General features: G+C 46.3%; 1 protein-coding gene across 3 annotated transcripts in view; it reads left to right on the top strand.

Moving 5' to 3' along the window:
• Nucleotides 1–20267, top strand: part of Foxn3 (forkhead box N3) — a 364395-nt gene that overhangs the window by 155458 nt on the left and 188670 nt on the right. For 2 of the 3 annotated variants that reach the window (XM_028777274.1, XM_028777272.1), the window contains exon 3: nt 16881–17437. In XM_028777274.1, coding sequence (XP_028633107.1) covers nt 16895–17437 — 543 coding nt within the window. In that variant the 5' untranslated portion in view covers nt 16881–16894. Of the gene's footprint in view, nt 1–410; nt 504–16880; nt 17438–20267 lie in introns of those variants that run through there. The other variant, XM_028777273.1, reaches the window with a different exon arrangement.

The following is a 20267-nucleotide window of genomic DNA, read 5'->3' as shown; positions in this document are numbered from 1 at the left end:
GTCAAACAGATTTGAAACCCTTACAGTGTCTTGAAAATGATAGCCGGTGAGCAAAAAAAAGAGAAGGGACCTCATAGCTACAATTGCCATGCTTTTTAGCAGCAACAGTAACAGCAAGTAGTTTGGTTTGTAAAAACAGAAGAGGGACAATTCTTTATTTAATGTTAAGCAGGAAACAGAAAGCAATCTGTAGCACCGTGGTGAGTTTTCAAGGAATGCGATATTCATCAGTGCTGGAAAAAGCCAGCAGACATTTCTTTGCCTAAGATGATAATGTCTTTGTGAAAATCTTAACCCAAACATGACCGCTAGAAGCAGGGGCTGTTGTATCTGCTGGTTTGGAGGCAACCAGTTCACTCCAGAACCAAAGGAAACGTAAATGCAAACTGCAGCTCTCTCCAAGAGTTGGGCTGGCACTCCTGCTTTGCCTGTGTGTGAGGCTGTCACTTAGCCAACATGTGCGTATGAATATTCTTTCTGAAGACCCGGGCTTCATTTTTAAGGTCAGCCTTCAATTTCGGGAGAATATAATTTGCTGTTATTTTTAGGGCTTTCATGATTGCTTGTAATAACTAATGAAAAAAAAAACCAGCAGAGAAATAAATGTGTAACAGCTGTATCTGCTTAACTTGATTAAAGGCAGTAAAAAAAAAAAAAAAAAAAGTAAACAGAAGACTAATGTGACAATAGACACTGGGGACAAGTATCCCCGTCATTGTGAGACAGATCTTACAGACATAACTTGCGGCACGTCAGAAGGCCGGCCGGGTCTGTGCTTAAAGTTTACTTTCCTGTTTGTCTTGAGTGGGATCAGTGTTGTAGTGAATAATTTATAGCCAGCATGAATGAGCTCATTAGTCACCTTTTCAGACTTTAAATGAGTTTTGTGGTTGTCATTACTCGAGCCTTCTGTTCAGCCGCCGAGCAAAATGACAGCTTGGCAGTTGGCTGCCTTGTTGTAGGGGCCGCCTGTTCCCCTTCAGGTCTGTGCTGGCTTTTGTGTTTCATTGAGACCTTGCTTTTCTTGCCCCGTGGCTGGGCCAGGAACTCTCATATTTCAGCCTTATATACTTGAAGACTCAAGAGACATTTTGGAGGAAGTTTTTTTTTTTTTTTTTAATGTTTTAGTGGTATCTGCTAGTGAAATGGATGATCTCTCTCCCCACCCCACCCCCCCCCCCCTCTCCCTCCCTTCTCTCTCCCTCTCTCTCTCTCTCTCTCTCTCTCTCTCTCTCTCTCTCTCTCTCTCTGTGTGTGTGTGTGTGTGTGTGTGTGTGTGTGTGTGTTTGGTGGATAGTTGAGTTCTTCAAAAGCAGAATAAACCAGGGAGTGCAGCTGAGCTGGGCTCTCAGCCGGCAGACACATTTTAGGCAGGGTTATGGTTGGAATTTACAGAGAGAGGGAGATGTAGTGTTCCAATTCTGAATATGAAAATGGCACCACAAAAATAAAAATAAAAAAAACATAAAGGCACATAATAGCTAAGAAGATGGCTTGAATTTTATCCCCCACTCCTGCCCCACGCTGCCCCTTTTAAAGCCAGGTGTGGTGGAGCCTGCTCATGATCCCATTTGCTGCAAGGTAGAGACAGGGAGATCTCTGGGGTTTGCTGGCCAGCCAGTCTTGCCTAGTTGACAGGCTATAGAGAGACCCCGTTTTAAGGGACAAGCTGTCATTTGGCCTTCACATGCATGTATACTCGTGTGCACCCCACTACATACACATGCACACTGCCCCCTACCCCATCCCACACATACGGACACATTCGGACACACACACACACACAAGAGACCTTATTTTGAGAGGCAGCAAGGGTTCAAATGAGAAGGTATTAGTGAACCTCACCATCCAGTAGAGATGGCAGGTGTGCGTGGTGTAACAATCTGAGGCAGTCGCTAATCTCTGAAAGGAACTTGTACAGTGGGGAAATACGTTTGGTAATATTTTAAGCTATCTGCCATTTCCCAGAAGTTTCACCTAATTTAGTGCTCTTTGCTTCCCCTTAGAGAGGCTGTGGTGGAGGGAAGACTTGCTTTCCTCTCTTATCCCTTTGTAAAAGTAAGAGGAGAGAAGGCATGTCTTGGTGGTGGCCACTGAAACCATGTGCTCACCAGACAGAATAGCAAAGGCATCCATGAACGACTGGCTTACTCAGGGTTTCTATTGCTGCAACGAAACATCGTGGCCAGAAAACAAGTTGGTAAGAACAGGGTTTATTTGGCTCACACTTCCAGATCACAATCCATCATTGGAAGAAGTCAGGACAGAACTCAAGGAGGGCTGGAACCTGGAGGCAGGAGCTGATGCAGAGGCCGTGGATGAGGGCTGCTCACTGACTTGCTTCCCCTGACTTGCTCAGCCTACCTTCATATAGAACCCAGGACTACCAGCCCAGGAATGGCACCCCTTACAAGGGGTTGGGCCTTCCCCCACTGGTCACTAAATGATTAAATGGCTTGCAGCTGGATCTCATGGAGGCATTTCCTCAACTGAGGCTCCTTCCTCTCTGATAAGTTTAGTGTGTGTCAAGTTGGTACACAAAACCAGCTAATACAACGCCTGAGGAGGGAGTGTTGACCGGACTGCTTTTCTTGGTAAGAGTTGGGAGATAGGATGGAGAGATGGATATGGTAGACTATACTGTTTGCAAATGAAGTGATTGAAATTTCTGAGCTCACTGTGCCACAAATTATGCCCGTCTGTCAAGGCAATTGCAGTCTGTTTGACATTTGGTATCTGGTTTATTTATTTACTTTAAAGATTAATTTGTTTAATGTAAGTGTATGAAGTTTTCTGTTTATGTTTTTTTTTCTGAGATAAGGCCTGTTTCTTGGTCTCTCTCTCTCTCTCTCTCTCTCTCTCTCTCTCTCTCTCTCTCTCTCTCTCTCCCTAGCTGTCCTGGGATTCTTTCTGTAGACCAGGCCAGCCTCAAACACACAGAGATCTGCCTGCCTCTGCCTCCTGAGTGCTGGGTTCAAAGGAGTGCCCCAGTACTGTCAGGCTGTATATGTGGATATTTGACCATACGTATGTGCATTATGGACATATAGGTGCCCACAGAGGCCAGAAGTGGGCGTAGGATCCCCTAGAACTAGAGTGACAGACAGGTGTGAACTACCCAGGGTGCTGGGGACTGAACTCCGATTCCTTGTGGGAACATCAAGTACCACCGAGCCTCTCTCATGCCCTGGTTGATGTGTGTGTGTTGTCCATCCTTCATCTCTCTCCCTAGGAATGTCTCTAAGAATAAGCCAGATGCTCTGGGCTTCTCCAAAACATTTCTGATTCCCCTGAACTCTGAGATCTGTGTATGTTCCCACACATCACTCAGAAGCTCTGTGACCTTGGGTAGGTGGACAAACTCTCTGGGACTTGAGTTCTTCATTTAGAAAGTGAAATCATATAGCTCCTTATATGATTGCTGTGAGGCTGAAATGAGTTTTGCAGAGCCTTTGTGCTGGTCAGATGCTCTGTCTCTGCGGTTAATCCCTGAGTTAGTTAAAATACAATTTAAAAGGAAGAAGACTCTACTTAGCTTACAGTTGGAAGGTTTCAGTCCATGGTTGCCTGGCTACAGAGCAGAGCTTCTCACATAATGGTGGCCAGGAAGAGACAGGAAAGAGGAAAGAGACAAGCTACTCCTCAAAAGCATGGACCCCAAGGGTGTGTCCCAATTCTTAAAGTTTTCGGCATCTACCCCCAAAGTAGTGCCAACGGCTAGGACCGCACTTCCACATAGGAGCCTATAGACCCATGTCCTGTACCAAAGATACCACTCTTAGGATACTATCTGGCACTGGCTAGGTGCCACATTTGTTGCATTGGTTGAAGATGACAGTTTTCATTGGTTGACTCAACTTGTGACTTTGCCCACTTGTCAATATATGTTTGTATACCTCCACATTTAAAGTTGGGTGTGCTCATGGTCCTTCTCAGAGACACACGGAGCAGCGAACAGCTTGAGTGGTCAGGTGTGCTTGCCCTTAGCTGAAGAGGAATGTGGCGACATCAAACAGTGTCCCTTTTTGTGGTCTATATAGGATCACAGTTTTTGCACTTTTATATTTTCGGTTGGTGGTTTAGCTGTTTAAAATGGCGCCCGAGAGGAGCCAAAGTGCTGTGTAGAGATTCCGAGGGCAAGCTGGCCATGATGTGTCTGTCATATGGGGGATGCGCTGACAGAGCTCCTTTTATATATGTCTCATGGAGTCCTTAGCCTGGAGCCTAGTGCTAATCAGCACATCCCTAGTTAATATCAGGGTTTCTCTAAGTGGGAATGCGAATAAGGTCATGAGTTAGTGGAGATTCTGTTAACAGACCTTGTAGGCACCTAACCATTCCCCCTGGGAACAATGCTTAAATAATTGTGGTACTTTATACATCATCACATGCACAACGAGGAGAAAGAACGGTAGATAAATGTGGTCCAAAACCTCAAGATTGGCAGTCTCCTGCAGGACAAGCTCTCAGCTGTATGCAGTGTCCCCAGGAGTCAGGAGAAGCCCTTGCCCCACTCCTTTGGTATGCTTCAGCTCATGGAGTTCCCTAGGTTTGGGGGATGGTGGGGTTACTCATTTCATCTCTTATGACAGCAACAGCAGCAACAAAATTGTAGCTGAATCCTGCAAGTCAATGTTGCCCTCCTCTGTAACTTCTTTTCAGGTTTTAATGATGGTTCTTAAATGCTTTAACCTTCCTTTTAACTTGCCACCCACCAGAAGTAGTGCAAAAGAAAGGATATGAGGTGAGAAGGCTAGACTGACTCCATGACAGGCTTCCAATGAGCCGTTCAGGAGACTAGGCCTAAATCCAGGCCTCAGAAGCTGCCCTGTAACCTGGCCTGAGGCAAGGACAAAAGCAGTTTTCAGACTTCCCCAGCAACAGTTTTCAGCCCCCAGCAATGGTTCTGGAATGTCCCTAGAGATAGAACCAAGATTAAAATATCGGTCACCTACTCCTCCCTGGAATTTCCCTAATGTGCTTTAAATCTGGCCTGCAAGGTCACTTAGGGGTCTCTCCATCTTTGTAGATGGTAGACCCCAGCATGCTGGACTTCTGCAGAGTAAGAGACTCTTTGTGTTTACATACTGTTGAACCTGGGGTATCATTCTTTGGCGAATCATGGGCCCTTACAGGGGAAAGTGGACCTGTTTAGAAATGGTTCTTTGGAGCAGATCCCATCTGTGTTGTCTGGAAATCGGCAGTTCAGTTCATAGGTCAACAGCGGCAGCTTGATCCACTTGCAAACACTTCACAGACACACTAGCAGTCCAGTTTGGTAGGGTCGGGATAGTAAACACAAAATCAGTACTAGTGGCACTACCCAGCAGAGACAGCCAGGCCTCAGCCTTGGCACGAGTCAGCAGGAGGGACCAGGAAGAAGGAGAGGTTCTCAGCTGTGCCTCTCTCAGGGAAGCAAAGATCAGCAAATATTGCCCAGCTAGCTCTACAAGCAAGCTTAGCCCAGCCTCATTCACTGTCCACTGAGTCCTTTTTACCCTCCCTCCAAACATCACGTGTCTTCCATGGGTCTTGTCTCAGCCCATGAGTCTGTCTCAGCCGACATCACTCTGCCAATCACCTGAGTCTGAGGAAGCAGCAAAAAACTGCAGCATTATTACCAGACGGTTTTGGGCGAGTTTCTCTCTATAGAGTCCTAACAAATGGAGCTCAACAGAGAAATGTAAGGCGGACCAATAAATGTGTGTCATTCGAGAAGACTCCTTCATCATCTGTCTTTTCACGTGCTTGCTTTTGCGGAACATCCTTTCACCTGGGTCTGCATCAGGAAATGTTCCTTCCCAAGACTGCCTTAGCCTTTCACCTGGGTCTGCTTCAGGAAAACACTCCTTCACATGTTTGCCCCAGCCAAACCCCGTCCAACACAAATGACTTTTCAAAGAACCCTCAAGTCTCCACTTCAGTCCTCCACAAATGCACAAGTGTTTGGAATTCTTGTATCTTCAAAGAGAAAGTTTGCCACTCAGAAGGCTTACCTTGAATCTTTTCTTGGGCAGATAGACTTCATAGCTCTGAATATAGGGTTTATAATATGTAGCAATTCTGTTGGCTCCCACTGATAACTTTATAAAACAGGAGCATTTCATATCCCTCCATTTAAAAAGATCATGAAATACTTTAATTTTGCAAAAAGCTTTGCCAACGTATTCACACCCCTCAACTCTTAACATTATGAACTTCTGTAAGTTATTTTACATCGTCTGAGAATGTGAAACTGATTCTGGAAAGGGAATGCTTAAGAACGGTTTTAAAACTATCAGAAAACTGGAAGCAGCAGGGAGCAAAGGGGCCACGGGGCCAAGGTAGCTTATGGTTTAATAGTACGACTCCAGCCTCTTATTTCCGTAAGTTCTACGGTTCCAGGGTTTTAGACACTGTCCCTGAAAATGCTTTCCAATGCCTGTGGGAGCCTTTACTTCATCTCTGTTGATCCATGTGCCAGAGACCTTCTGACAGAAATGCCACAAGCACATTCCTGAGTTCTGCAGTTCTTGTTTTTTGGACTTTCCCACCTCAGGGAGGGATCAGGAGCTCTGGTGGAATGGAAGTACCTAGGCTAAATCCCATTTGGCTGGCAGTTTAGGATCAATGGCAGGGCTCAGTGAATACATTTTTAGTTAATTTTGTTATAAAGGCAGACTCACCCTGTAGTTGTATGAAGATACCTTCCCACCTACACCCGAACCCGTTTTTTTACCTGTAAGTGTGGGTCAATCTGACAGATGAGATGAGATACCAAAGTTGCTGTACCGTGTGTTTCTTTGACTTCTTAAAGAAAAGTTGAGCCTCTTTGTGGGGAATCTTACCTTCTTTTTCTGTGTGTGAACTGGCTCCTTTGATTAAGATGTTTTGGTGGGGTTTTTTGTTTTTTTTGAAGTAATGTGAGAGTTGTAAATTAAATACCACGAGCCAGATATGGTGGGGCACACCTATAATCCCAGCCTTTGGGAGACTGAGGCACAAGGATCATGAAGTCTTAGGCCAATCGAGGCTACATGTCAGACCTGGTGTTAAAAAAGCATGCCCACCTGTATTTACATATACAATTATTGCCTCTCCCCCTTTTGTTACAGAGGCTCATGTAGCCTCAGCCTTCCTATGTTGTCAAGAGTGACATTTGACTTCTGACCTTTCTGTCTCCACTTCTAGAGTGCTGGGCTTATGGGCACCACACTCAGTTCCCTCTCTTTATATATAGTAAATATTTTCACTTTTTATTTTATTGTCTTGTCTTTTACAATCCCTGATATGGCATACAAATTATAAACTGTTACACCAACATGTCAGTGTGCAAACTAAATCTTTTCCTTCTGATTTATCTACTTAACCAAAATCCTGTACGAAGTACCGTACCGTGGTTCCATTGTACATTCCTTACAAGTATTAATTCATTTAATTGTTATCACAACTCAATGAAAGGCTGCTGCAGATTGGATGTTGGGCATCCCCCCAAAGGCTCCTAATGAACGAGCTCGCTCTCCTGAGTGTGGTCATACCATTGGGATGAGGTGGGAGAGCCTTTATGGTGTGGACCCTACTGGGAGGTCTTTGGGTCATTGGAGGCATGCTTCCAAGAGGATTGAGGGGCCTTCCATTTCCTCTTTAGCTTCCAGTCATGAGATAGTTAACTTTGTCCCAGCACGTATACCGCCATGATGTGTTACCTCACCAAAGGCCCAAAGCAAGATGGCCACCGAAGGATAGGAACCTCCAAAAAATGAACCAAAAAAAAAAAAAGCATGTCTTCCCTTTATAAGCTAGTCCTGTCAGGCATTCTGAAATAATGACTCAAAGCTAGCTGATATAATTAGTTATTATCCCATTTCCCCATAAAATGATAATACTAATTCATACCAATTATTTATAATTCTTTATTGTTTATAAATTTATAAATGATATTTATATAATAATTATTATGTGTATTATGATTTGTATTGAGGCTTGTGTTGTGATATGTGCTGAGCGCCGGCATGTGTGTGTCTGTGTGTGACGTGTGTGACGGTCAGAGGACAACACCTAGTTTTTGCCTACCACTGCGTGTTCCAAGGATCTGCCTGGGGTTGCCAGGCTTACTTGGCAAGCTCAGACTTCATTTAGTCACCCTCCACCCACCCCCATTCCTTCATTCTTAAGATAAGGAAACTAGATGGAGGGAAAGAAGTTATGTTCCCTGCCTGGGGTTATCTAGCTGGTGAGTCCCAGCATGTGTCTGTTTGGCTGCACTATTCCGGTCTTGGCCTTGAGCTTGGTATGTTTGTACATCTATGGTTGCTGCATATATGGTTGCTTCGTATATGCTTGCCAGTGAGCTGGAGAGATGGCTCAGTGGTCAGGAGCATGGGCTGCTCTTGAGGACTCAGATTTGGTTCCCAGCACTCTCTGAGTGCTCATAACCACCTGTAACTCTAGTTCGGGTGATCCAAGGCTGCCCTCTGATTTCCAAAGGTACCAAGCACACACGTGGCCTGCAGACACACATGCAGGCATAACACCCGTGCACATAGAATAAAATAATACAAAAACTTTAAGGTAATGCTTACCAGGTGTCCTCCTGTCCTTGGTGGCTGGTGCCGTATGTATTTTTCCCAGGCTGTCTTTGAAGTCCTTACCAGTAAGCAGTGGGCATGAGTTGTTAAGTGTTTAAAGCAAATCCTTGTTGACTGAATGAATTGCCTGACCCTGGATCCTAGACCATCGTTTACCATTTTGTTTATGGTTACAGAGGAGCTGAGAGACTTTATACTTCTCTTTTGCCTCTAGCAGGTGACTTCATAGGCTCAGGGCTGGCAGGGGAGCCTGAACTAATGAATCTCACTCCACCCATCGCCCATACTCTCCTTACCCCTCCCCCTCTGAACCTCAAGTCAGCATCCTTGCCTACTCCCTGCTGAAGAAATACCATGAAGCCTTTCCCAGGCTCCACCCTTGAGGACTGGCCTGGTAAACATACACACACACACACACACACACACACACACACACACACACACACACACGAGGGAACTCACAGAGGCTGTCAAATGGTGACCACTTCTGCCTCACTTAGGAACTTCCAGTCTTCCAGTTGAGGGTCTCTCTTCTCCACAGAAGGGGAAAGTGAGGTTTGTTGTTGTGGCAATCAGAAATAGCATCCTTGTGTGTTGTGGTCCCAAACTATGAGCAAGGGATTGTCTTTGCCTGTACCTTTCCTCCTCCTCATAGGATACACCCTCTTGGTCTTTTGGTGACTTTTATACCCTGCCACTCCCACCCCCACCCCCGACTGAATCCAGAGGCCCTCAAACTATGGTTCTCAGGCCTGCAGTGCTTTTTAGGGATGCAAAATCTAAGGTCAAGCCTTGGCCTCTGGAACCAGAAATTATGGGTGTGGGGACCATTGGTAGTATTTAAATTAGCCCTCTAGGTAATTCTGATGCGTGTTTAGACAACTGGAACACTGTGGTAGAAAGCTTACGACTCTACAGATGTAAACGCAAGTATAAAAGAAGCACATATCAAAAAAAAAAACTTGTTCTCAGAGGGAGTCACTAACAATATTTTCACCTCAATTTAAACAAAATATTTATTCAGATTGTGTGTGTGCGTGTATGTGTATGTGTGTGTGTGTATGTTTGTGTGTGTGTGTGTGTGTGTGTGTTGAGTGTATGCATGTGTCCCCTGTGTACAAGTGCCCATGGAAGCCAGAAGAGGGCATTGTATCCCCTGGAACAAGAGTTACAGGCAGTTGTGAGCTGCCTGACGAGGTGCTAGGAACTGAACATGCCTCAGGTCTTTGCACCTACAGCAAGGTCTCTCTGGTATCTCCTTAGTTGTCACTGCTTTGAGGGACTGTCAGCTATGCCATTAAGAAACATGAAGGAGGAATGGAGGCCTATACTGACTTGCACTGACTGTCCCAGAACACAAGTCTTGGTTCACCAGCCTGTGTCCAGATGGGGTATGGAGTGGTCTGACAGATGAGATATCAAAGTTGGTATAACGTGTGTTTCTTTGACTTTTTAAAGAAAAGTTGAGCCTCTTTGTGGAGATCTTACCTTCTTTTTCTGTGTGTGAACTGGCTCCTTTGATTAAGATGTTTTGGTGGGGTTTTTTGAAGTAATGTGAGAGTTGTAAAATAAATGTTGCTGGACAGTGGTGGCATATGACTTTAATCCAGTACATGGGAAGCAGAGGCAGGTGGATCTCTGTGAGTTTGAGGCTGGCTTCATCTACAGAGTGAGTTCCAGGACAGCCAGAGCTACACAGAGAAATCCTGTCTGGGGTCGGGGGAGGCAGCAGCAAAACAAAACCAAAAACCAAATCTCAAAACAATGACAAAACATCAACAACAAAAACAAAAGCAGAAAGAAAGAAAGAAAGAAAGAAAGAAAGAAAGAAAGAAAGAAAGAAAGAAAGAGAGAAAGAAAGATATTTTCTAAAGTAAGTTCTGGGTCTAAGATAGGATTCTGCTATCAAATAGCTTTTTAAAACAATAGTTTAAATTATTTGGCCTGTTTGAGGTTTCTTGGCACCCAAAATATAAGGGTTTATTTGGAAAACACATCAGGAAAATTGAGCATGAGGCTATTCCTACAGGAATTTGGCCCCTGAATGCTAATGTCAAGGATACCTGTCCCGAGATCTGTGGAACCACAGTTGGAGGAGGGCACACTAAGCTCTCTCTGGTGTACAGCAAAGATCTGGTTGGGCCCATTTTAGATCACCAGGCAGGGAGACCTGTGGACGTTGCACATCAGATAAGGTCTACCTACCTTACCGGCCTACCACTCTTCTTTAGGACACCACACCTGACAACTCTTAGCATATCTCTAATGGAAATGGGAAAATAAGAAATCAAGTCATACTCGATATTGTGCTTTTTCCATCTCCTGTCTGAAGTAGAGGTTGCCAGCACAATCATCCCAGGGACCTCTTTTGATGTGTACACCTAGGGCCCCCATCTAAGGGTATTGGGACTTAGGGTTGGCTTTCCAGATGTTTCTCATATGCTCCTCCAGACAAGCTACTCGGTTTGTGAATGTAAGAAAGCAAAAACCCTCCGAGGGAAAGGCTGGCTCGTTAAAGGCAGCCTCTCCACTCACCGTACTCCTCCCTTTCCTGATGGCTTCTTAGAACCTAAACTTTTGTTCATTTGGCAGGACCAGCTCACACACTAGGAGGCTAACAGTTGGCATTGAGTTTTAAGAATGACATAGTTCAGGCGTAATCACCTGTTTTTTCAACATAGGAAGCTCACATTCCTGCCTTTTGAACCTAGGAAGAAGGAGCGGGGAAGCAATGTGCTGTGCCTACTTTATGTGAAGGAGACGTCTAGGTAGTGTGTGAGAGGGATTGGGAGGGCTAGCAGCTCATGGTAGAGCCCGAAAAATACAAATTCTCTAAGGTCAGTTCTTACCTGATTCCTTTGGTGGGGATTAAACATTGTCAAGTGACATGCTGTTGTAGGAGGGGGACCTGCCCTAGTCGAGCCACAGGTGACTGACCTCTTGTCCTGGTTTGGGTTACCAGTAGTGGGCCTTAGAACCACTGGTGTGAGACTCCAGAGATGATCTAATGTTCCTGCCACCGGGTACCTTCTGTTTAGTCACAAGATGTGCTCAATAACATAGAAAGTGGCGCTGGATGACCTCAGGCTACCTTGGGCTTCTCCAAGTCTTCTGGGTGCTTGGCAAATAGTGAAGTCTCTGTGAATCTGAATTGCTTAAGATTGCCTGCCACCTACCTAATCTTGAAGTTTCGTTAAGCGGGGGATTGAATCTCAAGATTGGTTTGGAGTTTTCTTGTTTCTTTTTTGAAACAAACTTCTCAGAAGCACGTGGTATTTCTCTCACCGTTTTCTCTCTCTCTCCCCCTCCCAGTCTGGCTATGATAAAAGTTCCTGCCCAGCTGGGTTTTCAGCCCAGTTCACAGATAGCTCTTCCTAGCTGTCCACTTTTCAGGTGGGCGTGGGAGGATGGCTTTGGGCTTCTCTTTGTAGAACCTGCTTGCCTAGCTACCTGGGAGTGGTGCGCAATCCTATTTTTATTTATGTCACCAGCAGGGTGTCCTATTGGACTCTGCTTTCATCTTCACCAAAGGCAGCCCGCTGGTGTGCCTTGAGCAGTGGGTGGCCATTCTCTGGAAGTGTCTGGAGACTGGGAGAAGTGGTCGTACCATTCCAGGGGTGGGCTGGGGGGGGGGGGCTGCAGATTGTCGTTTTAGTTGATGAAGCTCAAAATGGTGAAGGACGGAGACTTGTTTTCCTTCCAGATATAGAAGTCGGATGGGGCCCTTAGCCCAGCCCACTGAGGAGAACCCACTGACGTTGCGTTTGGGGTTCACCTCTCCCTCGGTGGTTGCGGCCATCCTCCTGCCTTCCAAAGCCAAGAGAAACCTAGGCTGGGGATCAGTTTTTCGTCCCCGGCAAGAGGTACATGGTGGAGGAGGATTGGACCTGCCTCGGGAGTGCTGCAGTAGTAGTTGGGAGAGCAGTGGAATCTTCTCTCCTCACCCTCAGAAGCCTCGCTCGCGTCGTAATTCTTTTTATTTTTACTTTCGAGCCTTGTAAGGCAGGCAGCCGGGGTAAAAGCGCTGCGGCGACACGTTGCCAGCTGCGCAGCACCGCCCGTGTGGCCTGAAGCAGGGGAGGGGGCCGGCCACGCGCCACCTGCCTGGCTCCCCTGGGTCCCTTGGGTGCAGCACAGGAGCCCCGGGTACCCAGCCCGGCCAAAGGGCCACCCTGCGGACCCGCGCCACAGCCCGGGGTCGCCCAGCCCACGTTTTCCGTCTCTCCGGCTCCCTCCGCCCCTCCCTCCCCGCGCTTCCCCTCCTCCTGCCTGGTCATGTGTCGCCTTTTTTTGTTTGCAGTGGAAACAATTTCTCGCCGCTCGGCGCGCCCCGGCCCCGACGCGCCGCAGCGGAGGCGAGCGGGAGGCGGGACGGGGCGTGGAGAGCGGCGGGGCCGGCGGGAGGACGCGGCGCCCGCGGACGCTCGCTCGGGGCCCATGCCGCGCCGCTCCCCGTACCCCTGCCGCCCGCATCCGCGGCCGCCCCCCGCCGCCCGCCCAGGGCTCGAGCGTCTGCTGCGGGACCCCGAGCGATGCCCGCTGGGCACCAGCGAAACTTTGTCTGCTGCGCTGAAGGCAGCGGCGGCCCCGCGCCGCGCTCGGCCAGGTGAGTCCGTGCCCGCTCCCGGCCGCACCACCCAGGCTGGGGTCCGCGTTTGAGAGCCGTCGCGGCGGCACGGGGATGGGGCTCGCAGTGCGGGGCGCGGGCCAAGCTGGATCCCGGGTGGGGGGACCCCAGTCCTAAGCCGGGAAGTTGCCCGCCCAGGAGTTTTCCTGCCCCGACGTGCTGGCTGCTTCGCGTGCCTCGGTTTCCCCCCAGACTCCGAGAGCAACAGAGTTGGTATTGTCTGTGGAACAGGCATCCTCAGCAATTCGAGTCTGGCAGAAGGTGCCGATCAACTCCAGACCCCAGGACTGCGAACTGGCGCCTAACAAAGATCCCCTCCCTAGCCGAGCACGCTCTGCACGGGCCGCGAGCATCCCGAGACCCGCGGGGCCCGCTTCCGCATCCCGACTCTTTGCAAGCCTTTCTGGGCCTCGCGTGAGATGGGGGAGGACGGTGGGCACGTATTGATTTGTTTTAGTCTCGCCACGCTGCGGCCAATAAAAGGTTTATGACATCTGACCAGCAGTGAAGGTATGTGTGCTCCCAATTGCCCTGTGTACGCGGAGAAGAGCAGTTTTCCCGTTGCCTGGCAACGCCGCTGATTGACGCAGAGCTCAGCCAATCGTTACCCTCGTTGGTCCCCTTGAAATGTTTTTGACAAGTACAGTAAAAGGGAGTGGAGCGCGTGCGTGCGTGCGCGCGCAAGGAGGGGGAGGTTCCCGATGCCCCAAACTCGCGACTGCCCAGCTTTGGTTGAGAAAGATTTCTCAACTTTTAAAAAAGTTCACCACTAACATCTGTTCAGACCTGGGGCGTAATGGCGTTGTCACTTATTTGGAGACGTTCTACTATTAGCCAAAAAAGTAAGCATTTCTACTCCATTTTCTTCGTTGAAAGAAAGAAAGGAAGATAAAATACAGGAAGCCATAAAAAAATGAAAACAAAAGGAGGGTGCATGAGACATAACCAATAATTTAAGGCGGTCACTGGTGGATAACTGTTCAAAGCAACATTATTTATTAGCAGCAGATTAAAATATGTTTGCTTGACCGCAGACTCACACTACCACTTCGCCACACTAAAATAAGGGAAAGGAGATCTGGAAAATTTTGTAGTTAGGCTTTAATGGAAACCTCCTCAGCTGTGGTTTCTGGGAATTGTTTGTTTTGTTGTAATATAGAAGGACAGGGATGGTGAGGAGCCTGCCATGCTGTTGTAAAGTGAGGGATTTATAGGGGATATAGTTAGTGGAGAGTTTGGGGAAACACATAATCTAGGGGTTAGGAACCCTCCAGACCTTCTCTTCTTGGCCCTGGCGTTTAAATTTGTTTTTCGTATAGGACCACGTTGCTGGTTGTGTTTGTTGAAAACAAAAGAAAACATGGAGAATAGCATGTTAGTTCCTTTGGGAAGCCACTGACAAATAAGCAAATTAAAAAGAAAGAGAGCAGTATGTTGTCATAGCAACAGTGCAATTAAATTACTTTACTGTCAGCCATGATATAATTTTCCTGTTTGGAAGCTCAGGAGACATAAAACTTTCATTTGGTGCTAAAGTTGATTTCAACTGGCTGGATAGTTCTCATGTGTGTGGATATGCTGGCAATTAGAACCTTTTCTAGGGGAATCTGAGGAAACTTTGAGACAAGCTGCCCTTGATTTCTTCATAAGGACATTAACTTGTATCAGGCTGGATTCATTAAGTAGCTCCAAATCTGAATAACCACTTTTCTATAACCTGCATGATGTGTTATGTACATTAACTCCCGTTTTTGACAGAAATATTTCCTTGGGTGAACTGGATTCTTGTGGACTGGCCTGCCTCGTTTGGGCTGGGATGCCCTGTGGGGATTTTTCTTCTCTTAGAGATGGTATCTCCTGTCCGCTTGGGAGATGTGCCTCTTATATCTCTGTCCGGGTGGTGGGAAAGCGCTGCAGCATGCTGGCACCTCGCCTCTTTGTTTGGAGCTCTGAATCGTGCTTTCTAGAATTCAGCTCTAGAACTTCCTGTGCTGAGACAGAGGTCACTTTCGATGCCATGTTAATGGATATTTAGAGGCTTGGGATAACCGTTTGTTTGCCTTCGATGTATTCATTCCTCTCTAGGGACATTGCTTTAACTCCTCACGGAGGCCCCCCCCCCCCCCAAAAAAAAAAGAGATGCCTTTAAGCTAAGCATGTAGTTTTTAGCTCTGCACGCAGCCAGTGAAAGACCCATTGTCCCTTTTATCTCGAGTTGTGTACCAGAGGGTTGTGCCTGTAGGGGTGGTTCTATTTGTAAACTTGACATCGACACGTATTTTCTTGTCATATGCTGCTTTACTCTCTGTTCTAGGCCATTGATAAGAGTGGAGATGCTGTGGGGTGGGGAGGATCTGTTACAGTTTCTGTTGAACTTGCCTTCCTGTTTTGAAATTTCCAGTTGCCCTTCCAACTTTATTTTCTTTACCGATCCCAGTTAATGGCTTATTCTTCATTCCCACGTATTTTTTAGTGCCTGAGGTTACACACTTTTTCTCTTTAGAGATGTTCTTAAATTGAATGTACTTAGTTAAGTTGTAGTCTGCAGAATTCCTTGTCCTGGTTTACACTTGTCAAATGTAATTAAAGCTGTAATTTCTCCTTACAATTTTTGTGGGATACAAATAAAACCAAACAGTCAAATCAGTGGCCTTTGGTTACAGTTCTACTTCCAAGACCCTTATGAGAATCTTACGGGATTGGAAGCAACTCTCATGCCTTCCCTCTCATCTCTAGTATTTTACTTAAATGGTGAAAAAATTTACACTTATTTGTATGTGTGTGTGTGTGTGTGTATATATATATATATATATATATATATATATGTATATATATGTATATGTATGTATATATATACATACATATACATATATATACACACACACACATAATATGCATGTGTATACAGTTGTGTATATGTACACGTACATGTGTCTGTATATATGGGGGCACATATGCCCAGTGTACATGTGGAGGTCGGAGGACAAATTCCTGGAGTAATTGTCTTTGCATCATGTAGGTCTGGGTGATCAAACTCAGGTCATCAGTCTTGTCAGCAAGTCCCTTTACCCGATAAGCCATCTTGTCAGCCCTGACACCCCCATTTCTGAGAGGGAATCTATTGTAGCCCAGCTTGGCCTTGAACTTTCAATTCTTGTGCCGTAGCCTCAAGAATGCCAGAAGTACAGGTATGCTGAGATTTCAGTTGAGTGAGTACTTTCAGAGCTAGCCTTTTTCTCTTTGAGAAGAATAAACAGTGCATCTGGTAATACAAAGCCGTGGTAGTTGCCCATTGCACTTATGTTGTCTGAGTCTTTAGAGAAGTTTGCATAATATATACATGTATCATAAAGGATGGATGACACCAAGTTCTCCTAGGTCACAGGGAGCGACTGTGGATCCAAAGAGAAGCCACTGTGAAGTTGTTCGTTCCTTTTATGATGTGTTTACACATTAAAAGTGCCACAGGTGTCTCCAGTTTTGTTTAAGGCCCATCAGGTCACCATTCTGCTGGCACGCTGGGCTCGTTTTTCTTCATTGTATAAACTATGGTCAGCTCGTGGGGCTGCCATGCTTGAGTACTGTAGTTGAGACCCAAATAGGAACAGAGGGAGTCAGGCGGGAACTGAACCGATTCCTGTTCTGAGGTTCTCCAGCTCATTACCTCTCTGCCTTGTCCTTCCTAGGAGCCTTCACGTAAATGGGTCCAGTCATGCCTGCCAGTAAGAAGCCCGAGAGCTCAGGAATCAGTGTGTCCAGTGGACTGAGTCAGCGTTACCGGGGCAGCGGTTTCTCCAAGGCCCTCCAGGAAGATGATGATCTTGACTTCCCTCTGCCTGACATCAGATTAGAAGAGGGGACCATGGAAGATGAAGAGCTGACCAACCTGAACTGGCTGCATGAAAGCAAGAACTTGCTGAAGAGCTTTGGGGAGTCGGTCCTGAGGAGTGTCAGTCCTGTGCAGGACCTAGACGATGACACCCCGCCATCCCCTGCCCACTCGGACATGCCCTACGATGCCAGGCAGAACCCCAACTGCAAGCCTCCCTATTCCTTTAGCTGCCTCATATTTATGGCCATTGAGGACTCTCCGACCAAGCGCCTGCCAGTGAAGGATATCTACAACTGGATCTTAGAACATTTCCCGTATTTTGCAAATGCACCTACTGGGTGGAAAAACTCAGTGAGACATAATTTGTCATTGAATAAGTGTTTCAAGAAGGTGGACAAAGAGAGGAGTCAGGTGAGTCGCCCATGTCTTCTGGAACTGAGTTTATTTATTTTTTTTCTTTTATTTTAAATTAAAAATTTTCACCGTTCAAAATGCATGTCTAGTTACTATGCTGCAGTAGTTACAAATGGATAATTTAACACATTGGGTAGTTGCGGAAAAACTTCCTTTTCCTTAAATGTATTGGTTATACTTTTCTTTTTCGGGGGGGATCTCTTGAGAGGTACCCTGATATGATTTAACATAATTAAGCTTTGCCAATCCATCCAGTGCCTTCATTCACGTCTTCCTTCCACGTGGTGGGACCAGTTTGGTTTTAAAATGCAAAGATCTATGTGGCAATACCCAGTGTATTAACAGAGGGGTCTTTATATAAGGAGAATTGCCATGAAGGACTGGAGAAAAATGACAGCTTCTTTCTGAGTAGTGGGAGAAGGCTGCTTTTCGGGCTTGTGGGATAAATGGAAGATGCTGCTGCATTGTTGAAAGATACTTGAACATATTTCTTTACTCTAAGACCAATCAGAGACTTCAGGCGCCTGTGACTTTTATGAAATCTGGTGTATATGTAAGTGCTTGGCAACATGAAACTAGGAAACTGACGGTGAGGAAGTACTGCTTAGGTTAAGGTTCCTACTAGAAGTTATTTTTATTGTTTTTATCGTGTGTGTGTGTGTGTTTGTTTGTCCTTGCGTACATGGATGTACATTAAGTGCAGGTGCCTTAAGAAGCCGGAGGTGTCGGAAGTTCTTGGAGCTAGATTTACAGGTGGTTGTGATCCATCCACGGTGGGTGCTGGGAACTGAACTTGGTTCTGTCACAGGAACCGTGAGGCTTCTTAACCTCTGAGCCTCTGCTCACTGATGCTGGAGATGTCAGGAGTGTGCTCACGTGTATGCAGGAACCTTCTTCTTTTCTGGGTCCTTAGTTTTATTATATCTGTGAGGGTCAGGGTACTCAGTTTTAACTTTCTCTCAGCTTAAGCATCTGGAGACCACTCTCAAGGCTCTGTTCCATTGCTTTGAGATCATTCTGGAAACTTAGAAACTGTTCTCTTTCAAAGAGCTGTGGCATTAAACACTTTTGTGTAGGTCATTTCTCGAGTCAAGAGAGAGCAAGCCTGAGCGAGGAATTCTAAGCTTAGAATACGGCCAGGAGAGTTTGAGTCAGGCCCCAAGAGCCGCTTGCCTCTGATGAAGGTGAACAGGGCCTTTAGTTCCCCGTCATCCTTTCTGCAAGTTACAGCATGCATGAGTCTCCATGTTTGACATAAAACCGCGGCACTTAAAAGTAATTTAGCTAGTGCGAACTCTGAAATGTTAAACGGGACCAGCTCCAAGCCTGCATCGAGACTTTATTTACTCCTCATTCTCCCTGCTACCAAGCACTGGATGGTGCTTGTCAGAACAGGAGGGTCTACACAGCAGCCCCTGCACCGCCTCACACTGGATTCTTGGAGTCACATTTTTTTTCCAGGGGAGTTGGTTGTCAATCTCAGCAAACACTGATACCTGTTGACAGGGAGTGTTTTGAAGGACTTGAGATTGTTAATATTCTGAATTGTTGAGTTCTGGCTTCCTAGCTGAGGCAGTGACCTGTATTGACGCGTTTCTGATCAAATGCCAGTCAGTTTTGTGGCTGCGAGTTTGTTCCCAGCGGTTCGGTAGAACAAAGCTACAGTTGTGTTTTTTTTTTTTTTTTCTTTCACCCTCTTTTCTTCTCTTCCCTTGGGTGAGCTGGAGGCCTCTGGTGGCTGTTCAAGTGTCAGGCCCTGTCAGTGCTGCCAGCACCCTAGCCTTGGCCTGTTTACTGGGGGTTTTCTCCTGGATTTGCTGCGTAAAAGGGAAGGCATTCTCACTGATCCATTGCCCAGTGAGAGTCCCTTGGGCAGTGTAGGTACACTTGTTTTCTTCCCAGGGAGTTCTGCTTTGGCAGTAGGCTCAACCTCAACATGAATATCTGAACACACCCAAACGTTGGTGAGAACTGCCTCAGATGACAGAGAATGGAGGCCTGGCACGTTACACACACCAAGTTAGCCACACTACCTTGTTTGTTTTAAATTTTTTTGGTATGTTTTTGAGATTGGAGAACACAGTTTTAAGCCTGGCATAGCTGTGAGGATGTGGGATTCTCTGGGATCCTTGTCCCCGAGGGCTTGGAACATGGACCCTGCTGAACTACTATTTGGCTGGGCCCCTGGAGAAGGAAGGAACCTTTGAGATTGCATCTCAGTCACCCAAGCGAGTTGTTTAACGCTGGTACCCCACCTTGGAGATTTGGTTCTGAGGTGGGCTGGGAAGGTTGGTGGTCAGAAGTTTCCAGGTGCTTAGGTGTTATAGGTAAGGTCCTGGAACCAGGGAGGGGACCTTTCATTTTTTTATTTGTTGGTCAGATTGTTTGTTTTGAGACAGAGCCTCAAATAGGCAAGCCTTGACCTTGATGTTGATGTTTGTCTTTGGGTGACCTTGAACTCCTGATCTTGCCTCCATCTCCCGTGCGGGGATTCCAGGCCTGGGTTTTGTTCTTTTTTCTTAGTGTTCAGATTTCATCAAGAACCTTTTCTCTCAATTAAGTCAAGAGAAAATAAGGCTTTGCTTCTGTTTTATCTCTCAGAGTGCTTCAAAAGACAGGTTAAATTTGTTTTTGTTTAATCATGGGCATTTTTAGCTAGCCAAAGTGGATAGAATAATGCAAATTTGGGCTCCTGTCACCCCATGATCCATGTCTAGAGTTAGAGTTTAATGAGAATTGTCTGGTTTCATTCATTCTTTTTTTTTTTTTTTTTGGTTGCCGTTGCTACTGCTGAAGTACTTGGAAGAAAATTTAGATTGTGAGTCAT

This window comes from Grammomys surdaster, unplaced genomic scaffold (genome assembly GCF_004785775.1).
Source record: "Grammomys surdaster isolate TR1022 unplaced genomic scaffold, NIH_TR_1.0 279, whole genome shotgun sequence".
Lineage (NCBI taxonomy): Eukaryota > Metazoa > Chordata > Mammalia > Rodentia > Muridae > Grammomys > Grammomys surdaster.
Note: the sequence above shows the minus strand (reverse complement) of the source record. Positions and strands in the feature narration are given on the sequence as shown.